Genomic DNA, 20,986 nt, shown 5'->3' with positions numbered 1-20,986 from the left:
TCCCGAAGCTTCTCCCCTTTTTGCTTCTTTCTTTCTTCTCTTCCCCTCTCCCTTCTTCCTCCCTTGCCTCACTTCTCCTGCGCGGTCATGGAAGGGGCGATCAAGCTCCCGGCGGCGCGACGACGGGAGGGTGGGCGGCGAAGCCGGAGGGAGACGCGGTTGGAGGAGATGCGGTGGCAGAGGAGGAGGGAGAAGAGGCGGAGGGCGTCGGGGGCGGCGGCAGGGGAGAGGGAGCGGCGGAGGAGGGAGAAGAGAAAGAGGGCGTTGGGGCGGCGGAGGGGGAGAGGGAGCAGCAGAGAAGGAGGGAGAAGAGGCGAAGGGCGTCGGGGGCGGCAGCGGAGGGAGAAAAGGCGGAGGGCGTTAGGGGCGGCGACGGGGGAGAGGGAGCGGCAGAGGAGGGAGAAGAGGTAGAGGGCGTCGCAGGGGTGGGGGGGTGTGGTCGTGGAGAGGGAGAGGGTGGCACTGAAGAGGGGGAGGGAGGGGGAGGGGTGGGAGAGAAAGAGGCAGCGTGGGAGTAAAAAGGGACTTTTAAATGGAGGGTATTTCTATCAAAATACAACTTTCCGACAAAACTAAAAATAAGTTTTTTAGAAAGCTCCAAATTGGAGCTTCTCCCCAAAAGCTGTTTTCAATAGCTTTTCGAAATTTTTACTAAATACTATTTTTTATCTAAAAGTACTTTTGGAGGGCCAGAAAGTGCTTGTTGGCCCTCCAAAAGCTCCCCCAAATGGGGCTGAAGTAGAGAGGGGGAGAGAGCAGCAAGCGGATGGTGGGGTCCGATCCAAAAAAATACCTCCTATGGGATAGGAACCAGCGGCCTCGGCGCTCTCTCCTTCTCTTCCTTCTACTTTTTTTTTTATTTACTAAAACGGATGTATCATACATGACGGGTACGAATACACAAAAAAAATCAAAAGATAACAAGTTCCAGGGCGCTCCAGATCCTCCTTTCCGAGCCAGAGGGTCTCTCCAGAATGATTAGCCACTTAAGAGGCTACCCAGTCTGCTGCCTCGTTGGCCTCTCGGTATACATGATTTGTCTATACGGCCATCTCTCCACACACTATAATCGGAATGTCCCTAAGCAGCGGGTGGCTGTCGCCTACTCCACTCACACTCTACTGAATTTAATTAATAACTGTCACCGAGTCGCCCTCTACGTTTTCCTCTTTTCGGCCTATCTTGTAGGATCCCATTGTACCCCGTAGGACTTGCACCAACGGTCCCTAAAACGGAGGAAAATTAACGAATAACCCTCAGCCCATCTGCTCGCTTTTGTCCATTGTTCCTGCATTTCCTTTTCTTCTAAAAAGGTGCGTTTGTTTTCATTTATTTAAGTATCTATTTTTCTTCTAAAAAGGCTTCAGTGACTATAGGGTCACACAAACAATTTTCACAAGTCCTGTAAATATCGCCTAACCAAAGTTTAGGACGAACTCGGCGAATCATGAGCTAAATATAAAAAAAATCCAAATTGTTTGGACAGATTTAAAGATCATGTCCTATGGTTTTGGTGGACACATACTTAAATTCATAGACAATATTTGCCACTGATTCTCATGCTTTTTCATTGGATACCCGGAATGATTCTAAAGCCGATTTAACTGGAAACTTTTAAGGGTCATTGTTGCATAGACCCTGTATTCCTTTTAAGCTAGTACTTTTTGTCAAGAAGTTAGACATCCATAGAAATAGTGATCCCTGCCATAAAGATAAGATGCTACATTATGTTTTAGGTGTCACAAATTCGAAACATGGAAACAATCACCTGGCATGTGGGAGCAAATTATGTACAGCTATTTCTTTTCAAATCCTATAGTAGCTAAAGCCTCGTGTACTAAACTAGTCTTTTTTTTATGTCATAACCCCATACCTAATTAAAAAATTTAACACTTCTTTTAAAAAGAAGAAGAAGAAAAAGGAAAATGGTACTATGATAATTTGTATCAGCAACTTCAAATGCATAGTCAAAGGGGAATGAACCACATTAGAACACCAAGTGATTTGCTATTTGACAATTTCATCTGTAATGAAATACATGAGCTAGTTATCAGGATTTAGGGCATATTTGGATGGAAAGAGTAAGACTCTGAAATGAGAATAAAAATAAGTGACTCTTATTCTAGCCGTTTGGTTGAAAGGAGTCCCTCAGTCCCATTCCCATGTCTACTCTAGGGAGGAACGGAAATGCTCCAATCCTCTAAAACCCATTTTCTACTCTCCCATAGTATTCAAATTCTATTTTGCTTCCAGCTATGAACCAAACATATTGAGGGATATGATTATTCCGATTTGCATTCCAATCCATTTCGATTCTGATCACGAACCAAATGCACCCTTAAAGTAGTTGTTACAGGGCATGAAAATACTGCGTATTAGTCTAAACTTGCATGGAAATGCACCCTTAAGGTAGTCTAATTTACTTCCAATTGTTCCAACATAGCAAATGCACATTCTTGAGGATGGAACGAAAATGATACAACATATGCTACATAACATTTTGACTTAAACATAATTAGACTGCAACTTCACAGTTAACTTTGGAAGCAGGTGCCCAGCATCAAAGCAAAACTGGACCCTGAAGTTTGAAGAGGAGCAGACGTGACCTGCTGACAGGAGATGAAGAGAGGAAAAAGGTGGAACAAGAGCTTCAGAGGGTACAAGATATAACTTTCTAAATTTTCTCCAACGTCTGGCTTCATTCACGCAACAAGAACATTACCTTTCTTCAGTCAGCTCTTTTCAGATGAGTCTATTCTACTTTAGGGATAAATCAAGTACTATGCACGTAAAGTAGCTCATCATATGACCCTCATGCCACCAAAAACTCCCTACTCTTTTGTCTTCAATGTGGAATTAGGATACCCTATTTATTTACTTCAGGCTTTTTACCCTTGGCAAGGAAATGAATAGGCCTTTCCTTCACTCACATTTTGATTCAGAATGCTTCACGTGAGAATTGACAAATTCATAGATATGGGACATAAAGTTACATAAAGTTTTCTTGAGTGATTAACTTTAAAATGAATATTGAGTGGTACGATCATATTCTGAATGTGAATGATAAACCCATAATTTCTTTTTTGAATTAAAAAAGTTTGTGAGAAACCAAATGAAGAAATTTTTTTTGACCTAAGTGATCCTTGAACCCCTGCAGCGAAGATTAGTCAATAAGGAGGCGCACGTGAGTACTCCAACCTAGAAACTTGACTACTTGGGTGAAGAATGAGGACCACAAGAGATATTTCCACTTTGTGGCCAGGAAATAGTGGGAACAACAAAGTTAGAGAAATTTTCTTCAGACATTGGTTCCCTGGTCTCGATTCTCCAAATGCACAGTTCACTCAAAAAAAAAAAGAAAAAGCTCCAGATACACAGATAGTGGTCCTCCGCCTAACATGGGACATTTTTTACCTCCAATTTAGCTGATTGAATTCCTATGTGGAGGCCAAACTAAAACAGAGATGCACCTGGTATGATGAGTGTTTCAGATGAGTTAAGTCCAAGCTGCAGGTGGCAGTCGGAGAGCTTTATCAGCATTGGCAACAGAAAAAAATGCACAAAAAATGAAGCATTCACTTCAAAACATGATTGGTTAGATGCACAGATTAGAAATCTGCATGCTAAAGCATTTAGCTTGGCAAAGTGAATCATGTTAGATATTTGAATTCAATGCCACATCAAATAGCCACATCACCCTTGTCATCTACTACTCGACAGTCGAAAGAGAAAGAAAGCAATGATCAGAGAATGACGCCAAAAGACCGACACAAATATAGCATCCGTCCATCATCGGTTTTGGCCAAGATCGATGGAACCACTAAAACAATTGAAACTGGATTGATCTCGTCAGCTTCAGCTGAAATAGCCAGATGCTGGTTTCAGCTCAAGCCTGTCCAAAAAAATATCTGTGTCAGCAGAAACTCAGAAACTTGATGAATGTAGATAGGTTAATTAAGGTTAAGGTCCTCTTCAGATCCTTCTCCTAACTAAAGTTACCCTGTTATACAAACATAGATTAAATCATGACAAAAAAAAGCAAATTAATTACTTATTTTTACATGATTTATGCATACTTATATCTCATGATAAAAGGATCACAGCAATATGCTGCATCTCAATTTAAAACTAACAATGAGTATGTGGTAGGATTGTTTACACTGGGATAAAGATTAGTTGGCTTTGTTACCTAAACTCATACCTAGTTGTCAAGCAGTCGAAAAACACAGCTCTGTACTGTGATAGCGAGAGCGCTATCCCGAAGTAGGCTTGGACAAAAGGAGATAAACTTTTGCTTCATCTGCCACTATGGCCGTATTCACTATTACAGTTCATTACAACTACTCTAATACTGTAAATTATTACACTTTCGAACTCTTTTTGTTGTGTCGATTGAATCCAACTCTTATATATTAATCAGCTAGTGAAAAAGAAGTACGTGATCTACAATTCACAGTACACCCACATTAGTGGATTTACAGTATATGCATAAATTTCATCATTTTAACACCTGCTTTCTCAATTTCAACAGCAAAGAAAATTCTATGCCTTTCTTGAGAAAGGAAAGCCGGTTTGTTATATTCAACATGTCAACATGAAGACTTCCATGGGAATCACCATGATCCAAGTACTTCGGCTTATAACAGACAAAATTCAAATTTACAGTGTATCAATATTTGGGAATAAAGAGCACTTTTACACAGTCCTTTCACAGATAACTAGTCAAAAGAGCTGAAATGATAACTCACTGATCCATCTATGGAGCTCCCTAAGGAATACTGGTCATATGATTGAAGTGCTACCACGCTGCAAAGTAATGTATGTGACTTCTTAGTTAAACAAATAATATTGCACACAGTATTGCAGGCATAACAACGGCCAAATAAAGTGGAAATAGAAGAAGAAGAAGTAAAAAAGGAAGAGAGAGAGAGAGAGAGAGAGAGCAGAAGAAGTGGAAATAGTACCTGCAAACAGATTAGGATATGAAGACAAAATTTGTGGAAATGAAATTTTTCCTAACCTGTAGAAAACACCAAACATTTGTGATCATAAAGATGATAGACCTTTTTATATCACAATGCAAGATTTTGCGAGATGTCAGCTCATATTGGAATTCTCTACAGACTAAGAATATCCCTATATAATAAGATGTCCATTAGAAATTAGTTGTACATATTCCAAAGAGTACCATAAAGAGAGTAATTAGCAGCAAACTCAACCTCTAATATTGACATTTTGTAGATGACAAAAACTTCCAGCCTGATTACATGTTTGTCATACGTCCTTTAACTTTTTTGGCAGTTCGTGCTTTAAAATTTAAGTGGGTGACATTCTTTTTCTCAGAAAAAGAAACAAATTACAGATGTTAATGAAAAAAATCATTGCTGAATAAAACCTGAAATGTACACTAACTGCTTGTCTGAAGTACCCGAAACTTTCTATTCCTTTTGTCATTGCTAACTGGATAAACACGAACCGTTCTGCGAGAAGCTGGTATTCTAGGTGAAGAAGGTCCAGCTGAAAGGTCAGAGTATCCTTTTTTTTTTTTTTTTCTCTCTCAAGAATATCAACTTCGATGACTTCTCCATTTCTAAGGGTTCAGATTGTATCTTTCGTGTGAAACAATGATTGATCTTCTTTCACAATGCCGTCTGTTGGATCGCACCCATACAGCTCTCAAAGCACTCCAAACTCTCTCATTTATCAGCCTGCGCAGATCTCGAAGCAACATTTACGCGATCACATGAAGGAAGGTGAATCATTTTTTCAGGCGAAAGATACAACCCCAACCCATTTCTGAGACCACATAAAACAACGCTTCTATGCAGTGAGCAAAATTGAAAATCTTTAGGTATTCATAATTTAACATGGTACACATATATCCAAAAAATTATATAGTCAGACTAGTCTAACGAGTTAAAACTTACAGTAGTGGAAATTGCGGAGAAAAAAAAACATGTTACATTATGAGCAAGATTCAGGTATCCCTTCTAGACAAACTGATCTAAAACACCTGATTTTAAGGCAAAATGGTAGAATGCTTGTTGTAGTTAATCGACCTAAGGGCTGAAGACTAAAGATAAAGGATGGATATAATTAGACTTATGGCAAAGCGACACCATGCATTTTAATAGCTTGGGGCAGTATTTTATGACTCACTGTCCAAATCTACAACTGACCTGAGATAAGCCGGTTTGGATGTAGCATAATAGGACCTAATAAACAGGACCTATGAAGGCATTTTTTTCTCTTCAACCACATGATTCATACTTGGAAAGTGTTAGCATTATATTCCGTATGGTCAAATACACTGCCCAATTCATTAGCAAAAAAATTATTCAAATCCTATTGGATTGTCCAAACAAATCCTAAAAAGAAATTAAATCTAACTATATAAATAATAAAACGTTTCAATCAAAATGAAAGATCACATCCATCCCTACTAACTCTCATGTGCATCATGCAAATAATCACGTACATAACACATGACCAAAGCAAGCATACAATAACAACATGTCTGAAAAAACATATATATATATATTTTTTTATACAACGGCTGCTCATCCCATCCTAATGTAGGTACAGCCAGCAGCATCAAAGGCTACAATCTGGCATACTATGGAGAATGAACCTTCTGGTATGTCCAGAAGATCTCTCCGGAATGCTGTGTTGCATAGGCAGCGATCCAGTCGGTGGCCCTATTCGTCTCCCGATACAGAAAAATTATTTACAAACTTACGATCATGTTAATTTAAAACCTTGCACCGAAAAAAGCGATGGTCAAACTGAACAGGCCGTATCTTTTGTTCGAAAGAAGGATTCATTCTTCTTCGTGCAAATCTACCATTAAATCATCCACCACATGAATTTCAAAGCACTACAAACCCTATCATGCATCCACCTGTATAGGTCCCGAAGCAACCAGTTGATAATTCGATGCTGGATTGAAGGTGAATCCAGATACAACTCCTGCGCCAGGAAGGTGAATCCAGATACAACCCCGACCCTAGTCAAACCGCGTCCTCCATCCGGGTCCGCCAGGCGCGACCAGTTCGCTCTGCTGCCGTGGCGCCTACCGTCCGACTCTTCATCGCTCATACATAAACGTGCCGCTGCGGCGCGGCTCGCACCACCACCCGTTCCTCTCTACTTCAAGCGGTCCCCGCTCCCACGCACCAATCCCAGCAGCGCGCACCCAGGCGCCTCCAAACCGGCGTTGCAACCTATTCCCAAAATAGCAAGGAAACAATTAAGGGTGGGTAAGAAATAAGAATAAAATATAAAGACTGGAAGAGCAGGGGCGGAAGAGAAATAGGTGCGCCGCTGCATGTGCTTTGTCGCCTAAATGTGATCGATAAATCCGGTCAGACCGCGAGCGCTCCCACCCAACCCCCCTCTATCTCCTCTCTCTCTCGGACTACCCCCGTCCCTCCCCCCCCCCCCCCCCCCCTCCCCTTCTTCCCCTTCTCTTCCCCGGTTGCCTCCCATCCGGCACCCTTCTCATCTCGTCCTCCCTTCGCTCGCACGCAACCACGGCCGTTCCCCCTGTGGACCGCCTATAACCCATCCCAACCAAAACGAAGAGAGGAGCGTCGGAGTTCCTCCACCATCCTCTCTCCCACCTCATACCCTCCCAAAACACCAACGAGAAAAAGAGAGAAAGAAATGCCCGCCCAGAAGCGCCCCCTCCCTCCGCCCTCCGACCACCTCGGTGGCTCCACCGACTCCCCCCACTTGCCGCCTCCGCTGCCGTCCCAGCAGCAGCACCAGCCGCTGCCGCAGGCCGACGGCGCGCAGCCGCCGCAGCCAAATCCACCGCCGGAGCTACCGAAGGAACGAGATGGCGGTAAAGATGCTAGCCTCAACCTTTCTCCGTCTCTCTTTTTCTCTCCGCCGCCTCTCGATCTCACCATCCATCCGTCTCGTGTCTTCTTCTTTTTTTGGTTCCTGTCCAGATTCCGATGGCGAAGGTGGCAGCCAATCTTCGGACGACGAGGCTGACAAAGACGAGTAGGTTCCCCTTCTTCGTTTTCCTCTCTATCTCTCGCCCCCTCTCTCTTCTCTCTCTTATCCTCGTGGTATCTTGTCGTATTTCTGATCGGTACCGGCGAGGTGGTGGAGTATTGTATGTTTGCTACGATGGAACTTGGGGGTAAGCTGGGTTTTCGCTCTGTTCTTTTCCCTTCGCGGGGATGAAGATGACGGATGACGGCCGTCTCTCGGCCACATGCATGTTATTTTTATTCGTGTTCGTGGGTCGGTTTATTCGGTAGATCCGATCTCATGGGTTGTAGCTGGTTGCTATCTCGTTTTCTCGCCATCTCGTTTTCTTCCATTGTTCCTGTTTTCGACCAATGTGTTCCTGTAATAGTCATCTGCACGAGCTTTGACGCCCTTCCGCATGCGTGGAGGTATGCATTTCTTTTTCTTTCTTCAGATGTATGTATTTTCTTTTTCCTTCTTCTTTTTGAGAGGAGTGTGACGGTATGTATTCGTGATCACTTCCTCGTGTTGGTGATCCTGATGGTCGTCGAAGGCAGGGGCGGGAGCAGTGGAAGGGTGACGTTAACGAGATGGCGGGCTTTGAGTTAGGAAACCCAGTATGACGTGTAAGCTAATTTAATTTAGGATACGCTGAGGCATACGTTCGCAGAGGATGCACGAGTTGAATTGAAGGAGCAGCGAAGATAGATAGTGTAGTGGATCTCTACGTACGACAAGCCTTTAAAGTTATTATCGTTAAGACAACTAGTTCCCTGTTGATCATTTCTTGGTTGGTGTTCTTTGATAGTTTCTAATCCTTGCAGTTCTGGATATTTCATATGGTTGGGTGGTGCTACCTGCCTGCCAGCTTTTCAACTTTCGAGTTGCAGGGAAGAAAGATTATTATGATTATTCATGGTTCTGGAGTTATAGTCAAATGAGCAGATGATGGATATGTTTTTTGTTTGAGGCATCACCTATACAAACATGCTTCAATCTTGCTTTTGCTCCATTGTTCTGTTCTTAAAATTTCAAACTCCTTTTTTTTAAAGCATTATTTTATGTTATTATATACTACCAGTACTGAACTTTGTTTGGTCAATGTTATGATTCTTGATGTTTTATCAGTTTTCTGCTCCATGGATTATTTATATTGGAAGAGAAAAAAAGAGAACATAGAACAAATACATATATAAACACAATAAAAGAGGCTTATCCATGCAAGCTATTCAGCTAGGCCTTACATGTTCCACTTATGCATTATTTCATATTTAAGGTCAAGTTCTCTGAAATCAAAGAATCTATAAATCGGTACCCAGTAATTCCATCTAATTCTTCTTTATCACCCCTCCTTTCAGGCCTTCTTTGGGTAACATGCATGACTTTCCACCATGTTTAGCGATTTTGCTCACTTCATCTGCCATTTACATCACATAAAGAGCATTTTTCTCTTCTTATTGACAACTTCATTCTTCCTAGTCTCATTGCATGCCCACTCTAACATCCTCGTCTCCCCATACTTCAAAAAACAGCTATGGGAATGCGAAATGTACACCATTTAACTAAATGGTGTGTGAGATTTGATTTTAATCACCCAAACAATTTTTAGATGCTCCAGCTCTTTTATATCTTTGCTTTTCCCATTGTTGGATCTGAACTATTGGTCCAGCCACTCTGTGTCAAGCTTCATGGTACTGCAGGGAAGCTCTTAAATAAATTAGAAAGGTTGGGCTAGTGCAGCAATTTGTGAATCATTAGAGTTACCTAATCCTGAATTGAGGTACCAAACTCTGTGAACAATTTCTTTGTATACAGTTTAACAATTTTGATGGCTTTTCTTATGTCACCTTTCATCTCTGTAGTGAGGAAGATATACTTATGAACATCTAGATGCTCAATACTTTTATATATTTGGGGCTCAAAACTATTATGACTTTGAAATCTCAAACCAGTACATAATATCAATAAGGACTCAGAGGTGTTAGATTAGTACATCATAATGTGTTGTGCATCTTCCAATTTTTGACTTATAAATCTTCTTTTTGTGTTTTCTCCATGTTGGTGACCGGACTTTGTTACATTTACATATATTTTTGTTTATGCCTAGATGAGGATATTATTTATGTCCAATTAATACAGTATATACGGTATTTAATCCATTTCTATGTCTCAGAACTGTAAAATTGCATATAATGTATTTGCATCTAATATCTCTAGTCCCTTATCCTCAAGCTTTTCTTGTTACTCCCAAATTTTCTTTCTACATGTGTTTTTGTGTATAGGGGTGGCAATGGGCTGGGTCTGATTGGTTTTAGGTTTGCTCAGAAAGAAACCCCCAACCCATATCTGAACCATTTATAACTGGGATGAAATTAATAGAATCATACCCTACAGATTTTGTTTTATATATTCCCATGCTCAACGTGTCAACCCACCAATGAGGATTTCACTTGACATTATTGGGGAATGAAAATGATACGGCCAAGAACAGGGGATTTAAGTTGGGCATCCATATATATATATATATATATATATAGAGAGAGAGAGAGAGAGAGAGAGAGAGAGAGGAAATTGAAGTGGAGAGCAAGTGATAAACCCTAAACCCTGTCAACTCTACATATTCTTTAGTATTTTTTGTTCATTCTCTGAACCATGAATTGCCAGGCATTACTAAACAGTTGAACCAAGCCTTGACTAGCCCTTGGCCCGCTAACAATGCTACTATCACAGGGTCATAGGGCTGAGTTTTGAGGGTTTGTTCAACCTATGGTGACTTGTTGGATCTTGGTTCCAAACTGATTTTCAACCCACTTATAACCAGGTAGTCTTAAGTGACCCAAACTTTGCTCAATTTTTTTTTAAAAATATATATACAAATCCATTTAATTTGACAAACTCTGGTGGGTTGGTGGGTTCGGTTCATAAATTGCCATTCCTTGGTTATGTTTTTGTGTACAATGAGGAGCCTTTTTGTGACTAGGGGTTGTGGTATTGTGCCTTGGTATGGTGCCAATGGTTGGCACCAAGGTTGGGTGGCACACTCTGGTACTGCAGCATGCTAACCAATGGATGCAGCTAGGGCCGCACCTTAGTGAATGTGTTGATTTGGAATCAAGGATTCAAGTGTTTGGTGCATGCAAGTTATTGTTGCTACCAGTGTATCTGCTGAGTGCTCCTTTTAACTTAGTGGCCACCATATTCCTTCCATAATATCCTATCTTTTGTCCTGTCTAAGTTGAAAGAACTGTGTTTAAGTCCTGTCACCTCTTGAATTCTTCAGTTTGCTTGCTGAATTTGATGGTTGACCCTTGATATTTGTTCATGATATGAAATATTTTCATGGCCTTGCTTGTTGTTTTAGCAGTCTAATCTCCTAAAGAAATGAGGCTTCACTATTGCAGTTTATCCTTTTCTTGTTGTCAAGTGCCGATGTAAATGGACAAATTTCTTCCCATCCATGGACCACCAAGTAAAATCTCATACATGTTAGCAAACATATGTAGGGTCAAACCTTGATTGTACCTTGGTATTCTATCTAACTAAGCATTCAATGCTAATACTGTATTATGTTGAGTTATCTTTCACTGAGATGGCATTGTATTTTTTTGTTAATGGAGAATGAGACTTTAATCTTCTATTTCTTTAGTTGAAAACATGAGTGATTGTTGACTTGTCTCAACTTTTTTTTTGTGATTGTGTGTTGTTTTTTCTGCTTCACTTACCCACATCTATGCTTAAGTAAATTTTCTTTTCACTGTTCTATAGGATGTTCTAGTTCTGAACAAACTTATTGTATGGAAGTCACAGCTAGAGCTTGTATAAAAGCTAATTTGTGTCTATGCATCATATAGTTAACGTGCTTGTGCTGTGGAGAAATTCTTGGTGTTATAAGCTGACTCTTGCATATCATCTAATGAAAGCTTGAGCTATATTGAGTCGCTGAAGCTTAAAGAGGCACTGATTATTTTTCATCTATTTTGGTTATCTGAATTATATGGAATTCATTTGCAAGCTATGAATTTCTTTGGTATGTTATGAAACTTATTGATCTGCATAAATTTTATTATTCACCTATTCATGTCTGCAAAATGTTTTTATGGTTGTATTTCATTCTGAATTAATTTTTTACCCTCTCCCTGCTCCACAGAATTATCCCAGTGAAATTGGCGGACATACGCAAAGAAGTTCAATGCCCTATTTGTTTAGGTATGTATATTTGCTAGAAACCTATACTTGGTTTTCAGTAATTGGACATTAATACATGCTACAGTCGCAAATTATTTCATGAAATTCTATAGTACAATGTTTTCAGTGCTATGATTTGTGCAGTCATTCGTTATTTTTTGGTTTTTCATTAATATTGACAAGCTTCTTAAGTTAGACCCTTTCATTTATCTAGATGATGGGGCATAGGATGCAAATTGTTACTGAGCATGTCATGTAATAGGCTTCTTCAATTTTGTGCATTTTTTTTAGTAGTCTTCTAACATACACACAAATGCGCACATTGCATATATAGTCAACTTGTCCATTGTTTTCATTACATGCCACATCTTTAACTATACAACTAGATTTTTTTGATAGAACTTAGATGCAGAAGAAGACACCAGAAGAGAAAAAGGAAAATCCAAATAAATCAGGATGTATAAATTCATTATTGTATGATTTCTCATATCTAATGCTCCAATATAAGTATAAAATGACCTTTCTAAGCTTGAAAGGTATGATACCCACCTGTAGACTAAAATCCTACCTAAAGGAGGACTCAGAGTGCCACTAGAAACATAGCCCTTAAAACTAGAACAGAAATTGTTGGAAAATATAAAATATGTAACCTGCACCAAAACGGCTTGAACAAAATTTGTAAAACTCGTTAAGGAAAGGAAATTATGTGAAACATAAAACTAAACTAAAAACAACTGAACCTAATCTGAATGCAACGACACATACAGTGTCTTTATGTATGTATGTAAATCTTAAATAGATTTTTCTATTCTAAGCCCTCTAGCTCTTCAAAGTGTGATGTCAAGCTCTATGTTGTTGTTGGTGTCCCCTAGGCTTTTGGTTCAATCCTTTTCTGGTTGGAGATTCCTGTAATGTTTGATAGCATTTGTGCCAGAACTTAACATGATTTAATTAAATCTTCAGAAAGCTTTCGACTCTTTCTTTTCCCCCTGAATCGCAAAATCTGATTATTTTGTTGAGATAATCACCTCCGTCAATAGCTCTGGTAGCCTTTTGCTGTCTTCAGATTTTTCCCCACTTCTTTGGTGCATCAAATTCTACCATATTGGGTCCAAATAAGGTTCGGGAAATGACATGTTATGGGATTCATAGTGGGTAATGTTGCATATAGTGGACTGATTATGAAGTGCTTTGAATGGAATATAACCTACATTTAGATTCTATTGTAAGCTCAAATCTAAAATGTTCCTGGGGATCATTATCTTTCCCACTTTTGAGAGAGATGGAAGATGGGAAAGTAAGGTGTGCATATGACTGCATTGATCCTTGAAAATGGGCTTTATGTGATGTTAGAACTCTACACTGTAAAACTGATCTTGATCTTTCCGTGTCAATGTGAATCTTGAAGAAGGTGATTCAATGGACTTAAAAATACCTGTGTGCTTTTCATATACTCCTAGAATCAAGAAAAGGTTTCTAATGCAGAATATATTCATGTATAAGCATAACTGTAACAAACTATATGAATTACCAAACTGATCTTAGACATGGTAATTGCTGGTTATTTGTAAATGAACACCTTATAAGACACACTTTTATGTTTATGTTCCTAAAGTTTTATTGTTTTTATTTTTTTGCTTCTGTTTTATTAATCTAAATTTCAGTTACTGTTATCCCTAATAAAATTTTGATATATTGACATGTAAGGTATGCATAATTTTCATGATCATTATGGTAACTGATGTCAGTGAATCCTTATACAATAGTGATGCTGCAAATACCCCTTAAATTTGTTCAATGCCCGACATGGTATCTAGAATTCAGTTTTGGAAAATTTTCATGCATGATTCTCTAGGATACCTTTTGTTGCAAATCAAAGCGAAACATGTTGAAGAAATTCTTAGTAAATTCTGCTGCTCCAAACTAAGTGCCAGCTCATTTGCTAAGATTCTGTTCACTGATTACAAGGTAATTTTAGACTTGGCAATAAGGCATGCCTTAACTTAGTGAAAATGTCATTTTTCCACAACTAGGGTACATGAGAAAGTTCTGGCAGAGTTCTTGACTAAAGATGTTGGTTCCACAAGAGGAGATACTCTTGTAAATTGCAAGTACAATTTTTTACACTAGAGCAGTGATAAATATCTGTCCTAGGAATAACTATAATTAAGAGTCTGATATCCCAAAGTGAAGAGAAAAGAAAGGTCATTATTTCAAAGGGCATGGGTGACAGTTTTTCCAAATTGTATAAAATGTTTAAGATTAAGTATACAAAAATCAAACTGCATAGGGGAGTTGGGTTGTTGGAAATCCTGAGGGGAAGAGGAAGTTTTCCTTCTGTGGTTTGTTGTTTTCCACCATTAAGAATTATGTTGAAGTTCAACTATTTATACAAGGCCTGAGTCAACTCTTAAGCTCCAGACTCAACAATTCGTGGGCCACCACCGAATTGCAATTTCCCATTAATTCAATGAGTATCCAAGAAAAAGGTTAGATATATCATGTCCTTCCAATAGATCTAAGTGTTGGTCTTTATGACAAAATTGCTTCTGTGGTGTTGTACAACAGGTAGTATTTGATCATGGTGTCTTTATTCGTTGAAACACCACCTCGTTATAACTCATATCTTAGTCACGTTGACTCCAGGAAAACTTTCGAATCTTCCCATTCAGAATTTGACCATCTAAGCTTATAACCACAAAAATCTTGTTCTGCTATTGACTTATGTAAACCAAGCTCTGGGTTATAATTTCAGGAGTGAGTGAGGTGTTTGCAAGGCTTTTCTGTTTTCTGTCTGAATCTGTAAAATTGAAATGCTGTAAGACATTAAGACATGGTTTTCAGTCTGATTTATTATTTCAGAACTGTCACATCCAGTGGGTTAGACATGGTCACATGGTGGAGTAAGAGGAGGTGAGTAGAGGAACAAATTTTGAGATATGAACTTGGAAATTTATAAAGAGAAAAAAGACAGATGAAAATGGAGGGAGCAGGGAAGATAGATGATAGGTAGATATTGATCTGAATCAAATTAAATTTAGATATGTTGCATATAAAACAAAACAAGTATGACATGGAGAACAGAAAAGGAGAGAAAGTATAAAAGATCAAACCTTATCTGAGGTCATCATGATTATAAATCTATAAAGAAGAAATAACATGAAGATGAACAGAAAAATATAGTAAAAAATGGTGGAATTCTGCTAGACCTCTGTACTTATTTTTTTGTTCAATGAATATCCATCAAAGTAAAACTCATAATCGTATGCCTTTTCATGTGACCTCTCTAAAATCACTTGGCTCCTAGCAAGATATTTAGAATACCAGTACAAAGTGAGACGAAGTTGAGTATCAATTGTAGTATTTGACAATGATTGATAGGTGAATTTGTATCACACCTGCCTTCCGATCAGCCAATCTGAGGCTTTAGTCCCTGTCATGTCGATTCTGGAGACTTTGAAAATGCTTTCTAGGATTCATAGAGCGGAAGTGGGTGAAATGGGCATCTATGATGCGGTTTGGATTGGAAGCATAGCATGGATTGTATCACAAAGTTCTGAGGATTGTAGAAGTTGTCCATGTATCAGGCAGACATATAGACCTGAATATAGTTAAATTTCTAAAATACCTTTTTTCACTGTTTTTTTTTTGCATTGTCATCATTGGGTTTCACACTGTTTGATGCTTTAAACTCTAGCTCCAAATTAAAACCTGATCCCACAGCAGCTGAATTTGCCATCTGAAAAAAAAGCATCCAGTTCTGGATCACCTAAACAAGAATGGTGTTTTTGTACAGTCAGTTTCTAAATATTTGTAAAAAGGTTTCAAGTACCTGGCGTTATGGGTTATGGATCAAAAATTTTCATTGATCTTCATATGGCTCCTAATGGTTTGCTCTTTAAACCACCAACAATTGAATGGCATCTATGTTTAGAAAAAAATAAGGAAATTTTAGTTGCTACAAAGGCTTTCAAAATCATGGAAAATTCACATGACACTGCCTAAATTTTGGCAGTAACTCTCTTTAGGTTGAAGCTGAAAAAAACTCCTGAACAAGTCATAGTCAGCAGGCATATAGTTTACTGAACTGGTCGTGCCAACTGGTGAATGCCTGTTGGTGTTCACATATATTACATATGACTGCAGGAAGAAAAGGGTGAAATCAGCCAGCACCTCCTCCATTGAGTGATGTGAAGAAGAATCTATTGATTACCTTCTTGTAAAGTGACAATTTTTTCAGCAATTTTAGATTGTTCCTTAACAAATTCAATGTCCAAGATCTCCCTAACCTAGAAGATCTCAACTCTCTTTGGTTGAGGTGGGAAGACAATAAGAGTAAAAAGAGTTGGACCTGTTGATGGTTTTCTTTGGTTGCTACATGCTACTATTTATCAGTCAATCTGTTTGGAGAACAACAAGAGAATCTTTTTGGGTAGCAGAAGCAGCCAGATGGATATCTTGGAAAAATACAACACTTACGTCGAATGATTGGACTATCTTGTCTTCTCAAAAGGCTAAACAGAGACTACTACCACTGTTCAGTTCTGTTGGGCTTCTTTTTTAGGCTTATTTGGAGTTGGTTGGTTACCTTCCTGCACAAGATTCCCTACTTTTGCTCCTTACTGCTTTTCTAATTTTCTCTTTCCTCTCTTATCCTATCCTTCTTTTTATTTCTTTCCTCCAGTGATTTTTCTTTATATCTCCCTTCCACTTTCTTAATGGAAGTGATTGGCCTTCTGCCGAATGCCACACCCCCCCCCCCCCCCCCCCCCCCCCAAAAAAAAAAAAAAAAAAAAAAAAACCGCACAGAGAGAGAGAGAGCTTGCTTTATTTTTGATGTGGCTTGTAATGTGATCCTTCTGGCATCATAGTCCATCTTTTAATATTCAAATCTTTGCAAAGCTTTAATCAGATATTCAAACTGGGAGAAAAGCATGATCTACGGAATGATATTTATTTTAGGCTAGAGTGTTCCCTTCAGATGCTTAAACAGCTAGAGAATGAATGTTGTCTTTGATATTCATGCTGGGTAATAGGTGTTTCTCATTATGTACATTATTGGCGCACTTTAGGAACTCCAACCCGATATTTTCTAACATACCTTGTGTTTGTATGAGTTCTTCCTCATTTACATATAGGCACATGATTTCCTGAACTTGTGGAAGTATTGTGCATCAAGCATATTAGACACTGCTTATATTTTTGTTGGATGGTTGTCATATACACAAAGATGTAAGTGCATGTATTAATCTGAAACTGTAAGCTCAGCAATAAGAAGCTAAAATACAAAGAAGGTGATCAGCAAAAACCTGCTCCTGGATACCATTTTCTATGTTAAAATTAGTCCATGTTCTTGTTCTCTGTGATCCTGTTTTGCATAATTTGAGAATTCTATGAATTATTTCATAAGTACTTTCATGTGGTTCTGCTGGTGCCATTCTGGGTAAGCAGGAAAACATAAACTTATATCCAATCCACGTATCCCTTGAACCATTCATATGCTAGTACTAGTTATTCCAAAGAAAAGTTCCTTTTTCTTACTGAACCGTCTATGCACCAGGTATAATAAGGAAGACAAGAACCGTTATGGAGTGCCTGCATCGCTTTTGCAGGGAATGTATTGACAAATCGATGCGGCTTGGGTATGGTGTAAAATAATACCATCTTTATCTCTTTGATTGTACAGGGATACAAAATTCTTCTATGTAACTTGCATTATGCAAGAAAAAACAAATGCTAACTGATTGATCTTTTATATCTATGGTTGTTTGGACATGCGACTTTAACAATTTAGTTGCCAACTATTCCTTCAGGAATAATGAATGTCCAGCATGCCGGACACATTGTGCTAGTCGGCGTTCTTTGAGGGACGATCCAAATTATGATGCTCTGATTGCAGCTTTATATCCAGATATTGATAAGTACGAGGAAGAGGTAAGCAAGTTACCAGAATTTATTGTTGTTCATCAGATCTCTCACTTGTATGTACTGGTAGTATTTTCTATTCCTTTATTTTTGAGGCAGTGTTTGACTTTAGCTTCATTATCTGTTTGCAGGAACTGGCTTTGCATGAAGAAGAGAGAACTCGCAATAAGAAGGTAGTTTTATCTAGTTGACTTATCTCAAATATAAAGAACCTTTGAGTGTATGAATGTGTGGGTGCACGCATGCGTGCCTGTGTCGTTGTCTTGTATGTCATCTTTTTATCTGGTATATCTCGATTATCAATCTCCCATTTATATTAGATTCAAGCATCCATAGCTGAGACATTTCGGCGACAATCAGAGGCACTTGGTAGGAAAAAGTCCACAAAAGCTGCAGCTGAAATTTTCTTAAGAAAATCAAGGGGGAATTTTCGAGCTCATGGACAAAACAGTTATCTACGTGGCAGAGGTAGAAGTGGTGTTCGGGACAATGTACTTGCTGGCTCTGATGATGATGAGGAAGAGGAAGCAAATGGTAATGATGGCAGCAAAGATTCCTCTTCTGCTGAGGATCGTTCTCCTGATGTAAGGCAGAAGAGATTCAAGAGACGGCGAATGCCACGGTCTTCGCCAGCAAGAACAGCAGGCAATATCGACGGTGAGGAAAATGATGACTTGGAAGCGAGCCGTGAAAACTTACGCACATCACCTTTGAGAGCAGGAAACAGAGAGATACTTGCATGGGGTAAGAATGGTACACGAAGTCAAACCAGACATGGTAATACTAGTGGTTCAAATGGTAGACTTGTCAAGGGCGGGCGCATGACGAAGTTCGCTGAGCACATCCGTAATTTAGATGAAACTGATGCTGAGGTATGACAACCATAACGAAAATTATTTGGCTTTTGCTACTTAGTGACATACCCAAACTTTAGTAAAACATGATTAGTGCTTTACAATTTTATATTTCAGTTTGATGTGCACCTGACCCTGCTCCCTTTGGTCGAACAAAGTATGCCAAATTTGGAACGACCATATCTTTGCTGCAGTCCAACCTTGTGCATTAGACACCTTTGCCAAGTGATTCCTTTCTTCCTAGCAACTCTTTTGGTTTAAATTACTTAAACTGCTGAATATTCAAATATCTTAATGCTAAAAATTAAGTGTGAATATGCATATATGCAGTTCATTGCTCGTCAGACATCTGTACAGGCTGAAGAAGTTGAGATATACATAAGAAAGCCTAAAGTTGGAACTCTGGCAATCAACTCCACCATGGGGGATAATGTCGAGTCTGATCCCTTAGAGGGGCTCCAAATATTTGAAGCACAAGAATCTCTTGCTAAGATTCATGCTTCTTTTCCTGCCAAACAAGGGGAGCTGGTGAGGCATTGCATCCAATTAATTTGTTAACAAGTTTCTGCTTCTGTGGTGCTGCTTTATTATAAAATTATCTTTCATCGGTTGTTTTCAGGTGTTGGTGTATGGTTTTAAAATGCAACGCTAGAGAATACCAGAGCACGAGGTCCCCTCCCCTCCCCTCCCCTCCCCTCCCCTCCCCACCCTCTCTTTCTCTCTCTCTTTCTTGGGAGGATGCAACAGCTGCCAGCCAACCGCTACCCATAAACTGGAGGATGTATATAACAGTGATATACATATTGAAAGATCACAAGCCAGTGAAGTTCCAGTTTCATCAAATGCACTAAAGATCTTGTAAAGAATCAAGAGCCTAGACAGTAAAGGTGTATTGGGTGTTGATCGGAGGGTGCAAGTTAAGTATGCTGACCTTGTTCGTTAATTAAAAAAAATTATGTTCTGCTTTCACTCTGGTTAGGGTTTGAAATTGTAGAACCTTGCCTTGGTAGCTCATTGGAAACAAAAAAGGAAAATGCTCTGTCCAGTATCTGTCTTGCTGTTATTTTTGTATCATTGACTAAAATTTTCTACATTTGCTGCTGCTTAGTTGTTTGCCTAAAACTAATTACCATTTTAGTAAATTGTGATTTCGTACCCTACATGCTTTATGCCAAGGATGCCTTTGGCTTAAATCGAGTACTGTGCTGGACTTTTTCGAAATGGTTCTAACATTTAATATCACAAAAATGGTTGTTCTGAACAGTTCAAGGAGTGCAAGTTTCCTTCGGGGGCTTGTTAAATTTCCTTGATGAAACCATGATGTCTCCTCAGCTCCACTATATTTTTTTTATTTTTATTTTTTGCATATATACCATATGATAAGTGCGGTAATTGAATTTTGAAATTGTTCAAGGTCTGTTTCAGCATGTAGAAGTCGATTGTTTTATCCTCGTTTAAATAAACCAGCTGCAGTAATAGGAAGATATTCACAGTAGCTGGTATTTGTTTGTTTTGGTAGTCTTATTTCACTCCAGCTATCTGGTGGGAGATGGCGTTGCCCAGGTGATACCTGACTTATTTTTAGTGAAGATTTGAGGACTGTTGGTCGCTTGGTTGATCACACGGCCAAAATTTGTACCTCAGCTCGATGCTAGCGCTGAGCAGCATTTGTATGTAATAAAATGAAAAGCTGAAGTTATTGGGATGCAGTTGTTAGATCAATCACTCTATTTCGTACTTTAGCATGTAGAATGTTTGTATATATATAGGAGGCATGATTTGCTCTGCTTTAAGCTTTCTTTGTGTGATTCATGCACTATTTTTTTCCTTGTTGCACTGATGCTTTTGGTCAACGCTTCTCATGACTTTACTAAATATTAAAGACCTGCTGGGCTAAACCTGATGTGATGGACCGGGATTGGTTCGTGGTGTGAAGGGAGGACACAGGACCTGCTTTCCACGAGAGTAATAGAGACATCTCAAGATCTTTTCTTTTAATATTAAAAGGAGGCTCTTCTGTTCCCATTCCCACTCCTCTC

At 39.2% G+C, this 20,986-nt stretch overlaps 1 protein-coding gene and 1 long non-coding RNA gene across 2 annotated transcripts; both read left to right on the top strand.

The window, feature by feature from the left end:
- Positions 1-7,443: 7,443 nt before the first annotated feature.
- LOC103707151 (putative E3 ubiquitin-protein ligase RING1a) lies at positions 7,444-20,140 on the top strand. Its single transcript, XM_008791534.4, has 10 exons — positions 7,444-7,846; positions 7,956-8,010; positions 12,131-12,189; positions 17,729-17,810; positions 17,982-18,102; positions 18,225-18,266; positions 18,414-18,965; positions 19,065-19,172; positions 19,278-19,475; positions 19,567-20,140. Exons 1-10 carry the CDS (start codon positions 7,666-7,668, stop codon positions 19,597-19,599), a joined length of 1,431 nt encoding a protein of 476 aa, XP_008789756.1. The 5' UTR covers positions 7,444-7,665; the 3' UTR covers positions 19,600-20,140.
- LOC120110603 lies at positions 8,017-12,116 on the top strand. Its single transcript, XR_005511773.1, has 2 exons — positions 8,017-8,411; positions 8,541-12,116. It is a non-coding gene; the product is annotated as an uncharacterized LOC120110603 (long non-coding RNA).
- Positions 20,141-20,986: the final 846 nt, after the last annotated feature.

This window comes from Phoenix dactylifera, chromosome 4, assembly GCF_009389715.1.
Source record: "Phoenix dactylifera cultivar Barhee BC4 chromosome 4, palm_55x_up_171113_PBpolish2nd_filt_p, whole genome shotgun sequence".
NCBI classification, from domain to species: Eukaryota; Viridiplantae; Streptophyta; class Magnoliopsida; order Arecales; family Arecaceae; genus Phoenix; species Phoenix dactylifera.
Note: the sequence above shows the minus strand (reverse complement) of the source record. Positions and strands in the feature narration are given on the sequence as shown.